The 12,793-nt window shown below is 38.5% G+C and overlaps 1 protein-coding gene across 19 annotated transcripts in view; it reads right to left on the bottom strand.

The window, feature by feature from the left end:
* Positions 1-12,793, bottom strand: part of PDE1A (phosphodiesterase 1A) — a 531,703-nt gene that overhangs the window by 17,029 nt on the left and 501,881 nt on the right. The window contains exon 13 of one of the 19 annotated variants that reach the window (XM_035304349.3): positions 6,668-7,062. The exons of 17 other annotated variants lie outside the window; for them this stretch is intronic. In XM_035304349.3, the coding sequence (XP_035160240.1) occupies positions 7,034-7,062 (29 nt within the window). In that variant the 3' untranslated portion in view covers positions 6,668-7,033. Of the gene's footprint in view, positions 1-6,667; positions 7,063-12,793 lie in introns of those variants that run through there. One more of the 19 variants, XM_035304343.3, reaches the window with a different exon arrangement.

The raw sequence follows: 12,793 nt of genomic DNA, 5'->3' as shown, positions 1-12,793 counted from the left end.
GGCCTTTAAATTCTGAGACTTGCACCAGTCGCTTCCTGGGGGGTCTAAGGCCTTTGGCCTCAGACTGGGGCTGCATTCTTGATCTCCTTGGTTTTGAGGCTTCCAGACCCTGATGAAATCACACTACCCGCTTCCCTGAAAGCCATGCTACTAACTGCTTCTTCATCTTGCAGGTGGTCTCTGGTGGTGAGACTTCACCATTGTGACAGTGTGAGCCAATTTTCCCTATAAATTCTCTTTCATATATATCCCGTTGGTTTTGTCCCCCTGGAGAACGCTGACTAATACAGACACTGCCCGGAATGGTTCTAGAGGAACAGTATTTTTTAAATGAATTTCCTGAATTGTTTTTGGGATTTCTGAAACTCACTTTCTAATCTGATTAAACCTAAATAGTCTTTGGCATAAACTGTTTATAAATATAATAAATGCACCAGATGCCCCTAATTCACCACTTTCAGGAGGTAAGGAGTTTAGTGGCTCTCTGCCTACTTTCAAACTCTTGTGGGAAACCAAGGAATAATAATAAAGTGAGTTGAGGGCTCTTAATATCACTGGACAAAGTGAAAAAAGAAAAAGATGCTGAGCTCTGGACTTCCAACTCCCAGCTCCAGATGCATACATACCCTAAAAGTTTCTAAGTGTGTCCTGAAGGAGAATCTCCTATTCTGTAGCCATAGGACATAAACTGCTGAAAATCAAACACAAGCCCTCTGCATGCCATCGGCTGAGTTACAAGAGAGGTGAACTCTAACCCCTTCTTGGTGTCTACTGCTAAAAATAGAATTATCTAAATGGAGATGGGGATGTGTGGGATGATCCTGATCGAGGTGGGGACATTGAGCTCCTAAATTCTGATGAGTATTTTTTGCCAGAGTGAGTGTCCTCTCCACCCCCAGAGGCAGCAGCACCCCCACCCACAGTGCTATCTCCTTTCCACCCCTCTCTGAGATTAACTGCATTGCTGGGAAAAAACAGTAATGGTCTCCCCTGCAGCAGTTGCCAGGCAAGACAATGCTGGTTCTCCTCAGGACCTACCCTTACCGCTCCTCATGTTTGTAAACCTATAACTAGACTCAAATCCCAGAGGGGAGGTTCAGAGCATGACCAAAGAGGAAGTGCGCTATACTCCGAAAGAGCTACTTGAGTATTCTAATTGATACCAGCAGAAATCCAAGAAACCTGTGGGAACGGACAATAATGTGGGATTGCGGTGGAAGAAACACAATGGATGCGGCCAAATTTATTGATATGAGCCCACTAAGCAGGTATTCTGCATTTAATATTGCAGCTCAAGGAGTGAAATAAAAGGCACTATAAGTTTATTTGGCCAACTGGCTGAAAGATGGATCAAAAGATATCCCACCCCGTGAGTGAGCTGGGGATGCCTGATTTACCTTGGTTTCACTTAGTGGAGGGAATTAAAATGCTTGGAAACATTGGAATACTACAGTGGTCTTGTCACATAAAACCTACTCACCCACATTGGGAGGGTCCAGAAGATACACCTTTCACTGATATTCTAAGAAATAGATTTGTGAGGTAGCACTAGAACTTTTAAAGATATCTGTGATTGTTCTCTGCATTCCAGACCTTACTGTGGGAACTACAATCACTCAATTAGAAAACAAATGCCATGGGAATAATTGGATCCCTGGGTGGAAGGGGCCAGGTGATGGCATTCAAGTGCCAAAGGCAAGGTGGGCGTAGTTACCAGAATTAACAGCAGAGACAAAGCAATAATCAGAATAATCTGACTTGTGTAGACCTCCAGCATTGGCTAATTAATCATGACGTTCCTAGAAGTAAAACAGATGGGCAACTTACTATGCTTTTACTTGAACTGTAGAAGCACAAAATTTTGGGGTCAAGTGAACAAAAGTCTAACTTGAATCGTAACAACAGGGAATCAATCAATTTCTACAATCAATCAACAACACCTCAATCAATTTCTAGACTTGAGCCAATTTACAGACCCAGAGCCCTTTAAGTGAACGGGAGACCAGGTCCCACTGATGAGAGACCCTGGTGCACTACATAAAATTTATACTGTTACTCTTTCTCCTATACTTCCTCAAAGGGACCTCTGGCCTTTTATCAGGGAAAGGAAAATAATCAGACTTTTCAGGGACGACTGGCTACTGGCTCTGAACTGACATTTGATTTCAAAGAGACTGAAAACATCACTGTGGCCCTCCAGTTAGTAGAGGCTTTGGGGAGTCAGGTGATTAATGGAGCTTTAGCTCAGGTCCAGTTGTCCCCAAACCCATACTGTAGTTATTTCTCCAGTTTCAAGTGCATAATTTGAATAGACAGACTTAGCAGTGGGCAGAATCCCTACATTGGTTCTCTAACTAGTGGGTGAGGGTCATTATGATAGAAAAGGCCAAATGGAAGCTATTAGAACTGCCTGTACCTAGGACAATACTAAATAGAAAACAAGGTAGCATTCTTGAAGGGTTTGCAGAGACTAGTGCAACAATCAAGGACTGAAAGATGCAGAGGTGGTGATTTTCACATCCTCATTTAACTCTCCTATTTGACTTGTGCAGAAGACAGATGGATCCTGGAGAATGGCAATGGCTTATTGTAAGCTTAACCAAGTGGTGACTCTAATTGCAACTGCTATACCTGATGTAGTTTCATTCTTGAACACGTTAACACATCTTGTGCCTCTTATGCAGCTATTGTTCTGGTGAATGCTTTTTCTCCATACCTGTCCATAAGGCCCACCAGAAGCAGTTTGATTTCACTGGCAAGGCCAGCAATCTGCCCTCCTACCTCAGGGTATATAAACTCTTGAGCCCTATGTCATAATTTAGTTTGCAGGGATCTTGATTGCTTTTCCCTTCCACAAGACATCACCCTGTTCACTTCATTGATGATGTTATGTTAATTGTACCTAGTAAACAAGACGTAACAACTACTATGGATTTATTGGCAAGACATGTATATTGTCAGGAGGTGGGAAATAAATACAACTAAACTTTAGGGGCCTTCTATCTCAGTGAAATTTCTCAGAGTCCAGTGGTGTGGGGCCTGTCAAGATAACCCTTCTGAAGTAAACTGTGAGTAGTTGCATTTGGCCCCTCCTACAACTGAGAAAGAGGCACAATGCCTAGTGGACCCATTTGGATTAAGGAGGCAACACATTTGGGTGTGTTACCCTGGCCCACTTACTGCATCACACAAAAATCTTCTTGTTTTGAGTGGGGCATAGAATAGGAAAAGACTCTTCAACAGGTCCAGGCTGCTATGCAACCTGCTCTACCACTTGGGCCATATTACCCAGCAGCTCCCATGGTGCTTGCTTGCTTGTAGTATCAGAGGCAGACAGGGAAGCTGTTTGTAGCCTTTGGCAGAGCCCTATAGGTGAATCACAACAGAGGTCTTTAGGATCCTGGAATGAGGCCCTGGCATCATCTGCAGGTAACTACTCTCCTTTTGAGAGACAGCTCTTGCCTGCTACTAGGCCTTAGTAAAAGCTGAATTCTTGGCCTTGGGCCACCAAATTACCATGTGACCTGAACTGCCTACCATTAACTGGGTGTTATTTGGCCCATTAAGCCATAAAGTGGGGCAAAAATAGCAGTAGTGTAGCGTCAGATGGTAGTGGTATACACATGAAAGGGCTGAAGCGGGTCCTGAAGGCTCAAGTAAGTTACATGAAGCAGCCCAAATGCCCATAGTCCTTCCTCCTTCTACACTGCCTCCTCTCTCCCAGTTTGTACTATGCCCTCATGGGCAGTTCCCTACAATCAACTGACACAGGATGAGAATGCCTGGTCCAATGGTTTGGCTGGATGGTCAAGGACTCAGAAGGAACATATTTGGAATACTAATAACAGAATATTGGGGAAGAGTTATACGTATAGACCTCTCTGAGTGGGCTAAAAAATATACAAATATTTGTATTGCATGTGAATACTCATCAAAAAATAACATCAGCAGAAGAGTGTGTTAATCATCAAGTGAACAGGATGACCCATTCTGTGGATACCAGTCAGCCTCTTCCTCAGCTACCTCTGTCATTGCCCAATGGGCTCGTGAACAAAGTGACCGTGGTGGTAGGGATAGAGGTGAATCATGGACTCAGCAACATGGGCTTCAACTCACTAAAGCTGATCTGGCTATTGCCATTGCTGTCGACTGAGCACTCAGCGATCAACAGTGAGCACTCAGAGGCCAAAGTCCAAGCACTCGGAGACCAACAGTGAGCCCTGATGCGGCACCATTTCCCAGGGCATATTGATTCCATTAGACTGCTTCCATTACAGAAGGGGCAGCATTTTGTCCTTACTGGCATAGACACTTACTATGGATATGGATTTGTCTTCCCTGCATACAATGCTATTGCCAAAACTACCATTTGTAAACTCACACAGCATTGTTTCTGACTAAGGAACTCACTTCTCAAAGAAAAAGTGCAGCAATTGGCTCATGCTCATAGAATTCACTAGTCTTAGCATGTTTCTCATCATTCTGAAAAAGCTGGCTTGATGGAATGGTATAGGGGCCTTTGGAAGTCAGAGTTACAGTACCAGATAGGTTACAGTATTTCACAGGGCTGAGACAGAGTTCTCTGGAAAGTTGTATATGTTCTGAATCAGCATCCAATATATGGTACTGTTTCTCCCCTAGCCAAGAGTCACAGGTCCAGGAATCAACGGGTAGAAATGGAAGTGGAACTACTTACCATCACCCCTAGTGACCCACTAGTAGAAGTTTTCCTCACTGTTCCTGCAACATTATGTTCTTCTGGCCTAGTTCCGGAGGGAACTTGGTTCCAGAGGGAGGAATGCTTCTACCAGGAGTCACAAAGATGATTCCACTGAACTGGGAATTAACACTGTCTCTCAGCCACTTTGGGTGTCTCATGATTCTTGAGTCAATAGACTAAAAAGGGAGTTAGGGTGTTGGCTAGGGCGACTGATTTAGGCTACTAAGGCGAAACTGGTCTACTGCTCCACAATGGAGATAAAGAAGAGTATTTCTGGAATATAGAAGACTGAGAGAGAAGACCCACCCTGAATGTGGGCAGGCACTATCCAATCAGCTGGGGGAGCGGCTGGAACAAAGCAGGTAGAAGAAGAGAGACACTCAGCTTGCTCTGGCTTTCTCTCTCCCTTTCTGAGTAGGACTCCTATTTATCCTTCTTGCCTTGGACATTCAGCTCCAGGTTCATCAGCCTTTGGACTCTGAGACTTGTACTAGCAGCCTCTGGGAAGCGGAGGTGTCTAAGGCCTTTGGCCTCAGACTGAGGCTCCACTCTTGGCTTTCCTGGTTTCAAGGCTTTTGAACTTGGACTAAGCCAAGCTACCAGCTTCTCTGGCTCTCTAGCTTGCAGATGGTTCATCGTGGGACTTCGCCTTTGCGATTGCATGAGCCAATTCTTCATAAAAAATTTCATTTCACATATATATCTTATGGCTTCTGTCCCTCTGGAGAATCTTGACTAATCTGATCATATATTATAGGTAAGTTTTCTACACCCCCACCACCCGGCCCATGAGAAGGCAGGGCCAGATAGACGAAATAAATATACTTATTTGTGAAAATACATTTTTCAATATTAGACATCAGTCATTCTTACCTAATTAATTATTGGATTGCTCCTACTAGTTTAGTGAACTATTAAGTACACTGATCACAGTAAAAGATGTAGAAAAGCAGCTTTTAAAAACCAGACTTTTTCCAGGAAGAAATAACTTGGCTAAACTTAAATTGAATTATGTAGTAGACAAGTCAATTTCAAATCCAACAAAAGCAGTACAGTAAACCATTTATGTTCTAAGAGACCAAAATAAACGCCCCCTTATTAACTAAGATGAATCCTAAGGTTAAGAAAACAAAAGTTACTTCCAGGTTGAACGTTGAGGGCTTGACTGTCATGAAACTTTCTAAATTCCCATGGCTACAAGAAAAACCACACTTTTTGCTAAACTCCCTAACAATAGAAGATATCAGGAAAATTATCAGACCCCTCCTGACTTACAGGCCACACCAGTATAACTTTAATAAGACTGAAGACCAATCCTACAAACATTCTTTCCTGAGAAGCAACTGCAGATATCAGCCAGTTTCAGCCAGCTTACAGAGACTGTCCACAAACTGTCTGTATTCTATATTTCTTTTGACAGAAAAAGCCAAATTCCTCCTCATTTTAATGCTAAATCCCCACCCGAAAATGAACATAGGATGTATATTACATGTATGTTTACCCATTGGGCATATGCTTGACTCTGCTCATAAATATGTACAGCTTTTTCCCCAAACCTGCTAAATATGTATGCATCTATTGTGTAATATAGACCCTGTGAGGCATAAACACCCAACTGCCCTTCCCCTCTTCAAAGAGAGGGCATCTTTGGCACACACTGAAGATTGTCTCTTCCCAGTTTGCAAATTAATATTGCCAGTAAAACTCGCCTTTCTACTATTTGGCCAACCTGGTGGTTTTTGGATAATACATTTCACCCCTGACATTTGCCCTCACTATAATATAAACATGTTTTACACGATATCTGTCCCTTAAAATTATTTTTTTAATTTCAGAAAACCATTAAAGCATTTGTCCAAGAGGACAAATGGTAGAATTAATGTAAAAGATAAATTAAGTTTTTTAAATTCTCACTACTTTTTGACATTTTAGAAAAGGGACAATCTAAGGTGAAAACAGGTGGACCAGGCTTTATTGCAGAAATAACAAAATTAGCTATTCGCTGCTCAAAGAAAATTTATTGGCACTCAGTAAAGACAAATGCCACAAAATGCCATTGAAACAGATATTTGAAAGCATGAAGTGCTGATGATGAATCTGTTACATAGTAGTGGAGCTAAGTGAACCGAGGACTTTACAACTGTTATTTATGTGGTTCACGATGCTTATTGAGCAGACTGCAAAGACGAATTCTCTTCTCACACAGGATAAGGTAGATTTCCAGCAAGCATGTCAAAACCTTCAAGTCTTTTGGTCAAATTAGAGCTGGCACCATGAATGAGGTTTTACTTAAAGGTGTTTCTGATGGATAAACTAAAATTTCTGTGAACTGGTTCCTGCTTCTGAAAAAAAGAGGTACTTAGTTTAATAATTTAGAAAAAATGCTGGAAGAAGTTATGAAAAAAATTATAATTTGCATTTCTAATCAGTCATGCTTATAAAAATTACTGTGGTAAAATTATGAAGAGAAACATAATTGGCATATTTTCCTTAATTTTTAATATATTTTGCTTTTGCTACTGAAACTTTTGTCATTCTTGTATTCATCAGTGGTGATCTTAAGATGATTCATTTTTCTTTTTAATTCAACTTATTTTTTGCTCTACTTGAATTGTTATTGCCTGGATTCCTATGGAGCCCAATTCTAGTTGATACCAACCAGAACAGACACTTTCAGAATCTAATGAGAGGTTATCTTGAAACCTATTAACATTTTCTGCTGACAAATAGTATGCAAATATTTGGATGTAGAATTTTATTATGTAAGGAAATGATATTCTATCTGTGATTTAATTTCAAAATATAAAAGAATAAAATCATGTTTTCTTTTCCTTTATCATCAGGAAATATCTTTTCCTATTAAAATAATGTTTAAATATGCCACAAAAAGAAAAATTTCTAATTAAGTTACAGACCCGGAAGAGCTAATGCTCTAGTTCTATGTTATAACAAAGGTTATAACATGATTTTCAGGTGGAGTTGTGCTCTATCATTCTTCATCTCCCAAAACAGCATCAAGAAAATAATTGTGTGCAGTGTGTGTGTGTGCATCTCATAAGTTATAATCATGCCCAATATAATCCTTTTCTTAATTTAATATAAATATCATAAATAATTTCTTTAACTCATAAGCATTAAGATAAACTATAGGAGTTTATCTTAATTTTGGCTACACGTGGCTTTTAGAACAATTGTGAATTCATTGAATTAGGCTTCTTCTCTTTTTTATTTATAAGACTTTTTATTGATTCCATCTCCAGTTTAGAAGAGTTATGAAAATATACTTTTAAGGGAAGACTATTGTACATTGAAAAAAACATACTACAACATAAATGTTGAAAGTTATACCACAAGAATTACTTATATTTATTTATTTGCCACAAATGTGGCATCAATTTTATATATCAACACAATAAATGTCATAAGCTCTGAGTGATACAACTAAAATAATAGTAAAGGCAGTATTGGCTAAAACTGTTAATCATAACAATGAGATATGGGATGGAGAAAGAAAAATAAATCTGTAATACTCAATAAGGACCATCTGCTAAGATTCCTGGTAAACAAATGGGAGGGACAAAATGCATATCTTGGATGAAGAGGATCAGTGGGATCTTCTGGAAATAACTTCTTATATTCTGACTATATCTAACTATAAGCAAGCATCTCAGAGTTACTCCAAGACAGATCAGCTTCACAGACCACCTCTACTTGCAAATTTAGTAAAGAGTACATCATCTGACAACTCATCTTCCTGCCAGCCCAGATCCTTTCTTGTCCTAGTCTTGCCACCTTTGGGAAAAAAAACTGTTTATCACCAAGCCATCGAATAATCTCTATGGGATGCAGGCATGCTCCCTATACTTTCCTTCCTACTTTTGTTGTCCATGCAAACACAGTGGACAGGACACACACACACACACTCTCTCTCTCTCTCTCTCTCTCTCTCTCTCTCTCTCTCTCTCTCGCTCTCTCTCTCTCTCTCTCTCTCTGTCTCTCCCTCTCTCTCTTTTTCATACACACACTCACACAATATCACTTAAAATATTTTTAAGTTCTGCTGCTGTCAGAATCCTTCTGTCAGTAGAGTTTGGGCACACTTTTTACTCTGGAGGGAAGTTTAGAGAACATAAGGAGTATAGATTTTAGGAAGGTTACTGGTTTTGAATTTGGGCAAAATAGATGAAAAGCCTCATCTTTTCAAAAATTAATCATGTGACGTTACACAGATAATTTAGGTTCTCTGAGCGAGTTTCACTTTTGTCAGACTAAAATTCTTTCCTTGTAGAGTTATCTCTAAAAATTTTTTTCTATAAATGACCAATGGGTGAATAAATAAATGATATAAAATTTTACTCCCAAATTCATAATTTCATCAACATTTAAAAATAAAAATATCATGAGATATAAATAATCTGATGAGTACATTTGTAAGCTCACTGGATAAATTGTGCTAAGATCAGGCAGAAGTTAATTTGATGGAGCAATTATGCTAGTCATTGGGGTAAGGTTTCACAGGAAATTCTTTCCTCTTTCTGCCTTTACTCCTACCACATTGCTGCAATACAGAATTTTCTGTGTGCCATATGAAACTGAAAAGAAATGAGAAAGTTAGATTCATTTGTAATACACGTGCACATCCGTGATGCTGGAGACTTACTTTGCTGCCTTCGACCTCAGTTCCCACCTTGGATTTAGAAATGATAATGTAGATAATGTAGAATATGAATCTACATTTTATTTAGGATTAATACCAATATAATTATAAAGATCATTTACCATACACAATATACAATATTGCATTTTAAGATGTTTCAAATATAAACAATATATAAAGTTTAGTGAACTATCACAATATATTACAATGCTATGCTAATCATAAGGCAAATTTCATCTTTTTAAAATGTTAATACTTTCTCACCAATTTTAAATGTTTCTCTTACTTTTAGTGGAAAATACTTCTAGTTTTGTTTTTAAATTTTTAACCAGTGATATAAGACCTATTCTAATTTTTTTTGTTTCCTACTGAGAAAATTTATGAGCTTTTCTAGCAAAAACATGATTTAAATAAACCATAAAATGTTAAAAAAAAATAAGCAACCATTTAACTCAGTAACTCATGTTATGATTCTCTAATTACAAAGGTAGGTCACAGGTACAGTGATTAAGTTTTTTGAAAAAAGTCCTGAAGGTAATGAGGAAAATTAAATTTTTATAGGAATTTTAATGGCAGTGAAAATAACAAACAAAATATGATCAACCCAGACAATATGCAATATTGCATATTACATACGGTACATGATTTTTGTTTGAAGAACTATAGATGTCATTTTAGGGCAACTTCAAGTTTTTGCTTCGTTGAATTGATTAAGCTTTAGGCCAGAACTAAATTGTTCTGAATAATTGGGAGTATTTTAGAAGCAGAATGAGAAGAGATAGATAGGGACCTAGAGTCAAGAGGAATGCAGGCCTATAGGTTTTGGAGAGAGAAGAGATGAGTGGTGACAAAAGAAAGGATTTCTGTTCTTCTAGGTGTAAGGTTAAGACATCAGAGCTTCCAATAATTTTGAAGTATTTTTAATACTTGGAGTTGGGCTAATTATTGGGGCATATGACATAAAGTCTTGAGCCTGTCCTTAATGTGGGCATTATACATGAACCCAGTCAAATTCTACTCACACGTCAAACTCCTTCTAGATGACAGTGGCACTAGAATGAGAGAATTGTCTCTGAGAGCTGTTCCCTGCCTTGTACCCAAAGTCTTTAACTTACTCTGCCCCATCATCTCTGTTCAATAGTGCAACATCCAACCCAATATTCTCTTCCCCATCATTACCTCTACTTCCCAATTTTTCACACTTCTTATCCCAGAGATTTTAGAAGCCACAACACTCCCATAAACTCTTGCATGCATTACTCATATTGAAAAGTACACTCAGAGCAAGTGACTAGGTTTGAGGTATCAGAAAACATAGAAATACAGAAATAAAACATGAGGAGAAACTTTCAGAAAACAACCCGTACATTTAGTTTTCACTTTTGCTATTTATCAGATTTGTAAGGTCATTTAGCTAACAAACAAAAAACATATTACAAAATAATGGGTAATACTATTTCATTTATGGGAACTCACCATTAATATCAGACTTCCACAAAGTGGTGCCAACTTTCCTCTCATCAACATTGACAGAGCTCTTACTTAGCCCTGAGTAGGACCCACCAGAAATCTGATGCTGAACACTCCATGAGTTCTGCTTTCCAGGAAAAAAGACTATAGGCATTTGTTGGCACTGCTACATAGGGGGCCTCTGTAAATATTTTTAATGACTTTATTAGCAGTTCTCAACCTTTAGTCAAACATAGTTTTTACATTTGTAACATACTCCAATCATATTTGTCCAATACACAGTGTCTCTCATCTCTTAGAGAAATGGTGCACACACACAAAGCAGAATTCCAGAATCTCCATAAGGCATGTGTAGTTAAACGTCCTCTCCACTTCCACTCCTACTAGAACTCTGATTTGGGTTGGCCTCCTGCAAATGCATTTCTCACTTCTTATTTTGAGAATGCAAAGCAGAATATGATAAGCAGTCCAACTACACTACAGTATGAATGAGACAGCTATGTTTATAAAACTAAGTGATAAGCCTCTTGGAGAACATGGCATTTTATTTGAATCTTGGAAGACAGGTAGGATTTTAATAAGCAGAATGGAGGAGGGGGCCCAGGAAGAGCATTCCATGAGGAGGAAAGAACAAAAACAAAGGTAGAGAGATAGGAAAACATAAGGTGTGGCTAGACTTCAAGTTATGTGAAGAGTAACCTTATGACCAGTCATGATCTTGTCCACTGACCTTCCCAGTAGAGAGCAAACATTCCAGGGTACAGCAGTATTAACCAATATATAGATACCATGAGGGATGGGTAGAGTGGAACCATCCCATCCCTAGATGGATATAATTACCAAGGTTCCCACTGCCATTTCCTGACTACAGCCTGCCAAGGTGAAGCTGGCTCAGATTTAGATCTGTATTTGGCTTGTCCTGATCATGAGCTGATATTTCCTGCTCTTCCTCTAAATGTCCTGTTTTGTGCATTAAATGCACAAAAATGTTCTACCTAGACCTTCCTCTGTGAACTGCAGAAAGGTCATGTTGAACTTTTAAAAAATAAAGTAGTCCAGATGCTGGTGGTAGGCTGCCTCAGGTTGAGAAATATTAAGTTTACTCTGGCCCCATGGCTCCCTTTATGGAGAATACTTTTTATTTTTATTTTTTCATAGTAACATCTAAACAAACCTCAAAATACCTAAATATCCAAGTTCAAGGTAATGGTTAGATTTCACTTTTTTTTTTATGGTGAAACAAAAAGATGTAGGTAGACAAAGCTGTATGGCATCACTGAATTTCTGATCACATGGTGCCAAAGATCTTCCTTCCTCTGGTCTTCTTGATAGAGTCTCATAAATTCTTATCAATTTAGTATAAGATGTTTTCCATTACTTGGCTACTAAAGGCATACTAATAGGCTTTTTTTAATTTTATTTTTGTTTTTTGTTTTTTTGAAAGGAAAGAAGAAAAGAAAGAGAAAAAAAGGAGTGAAGGAGAGGAAGAAAGAGGAAGAAAAAGAGGAAGAGAGAACGGGAATATTGCTTTATCCTAAAAATGGGTATTAATAATGGCCAATCAATATTTTGTGTATTTAAAGTGGAGAATGTATATTTTGTGTATTTAAAATGGAGAGCTCTATAGATATTTATTAAGTTTACTTGTTCCAGATCTGAGTTCAAGTCCTGGTTGTCCTCATCAATTTTCTGTCTCGTTGAGTCTAAATCTTTTTATGGATCTTATGTATCTGGGTGTTAGGATCATTAGCTCTTATTGTTGCATTGATCCTTTTACCACTATGTCTTTGTTTCTTTGAAATCTATTTTATCAGATGCGAGAATTGCAACTCCTGCTTTTTATTTGTTTATTTATTTTTGTTTTCCATTTGGTTGGTAAGTCTTTCTCCATCCCTTTGTTTTGAGTCTTTGTGTATCTTTGGATGTGAAATGGGTCTGGATGCAGC

This window comes from Callithrix jacchus, chromosome 6 (genome assembly GCF_049354715.1).
Source record: "Callithrix jacchus isolate 240 chromosome 6, calJac240_pri, whole genome shotgun sequence".
Lineage (NCBI taxonomy): Eukaryota > Metazoa > Chordata > Mammalia > Primates > Cebidae > Callithrix > Callithrix jacchus.
Note: the sequence above shows the minus strand (reverse complement) of the source record. Positions and strands in the feature narration are given on the sequence as shown.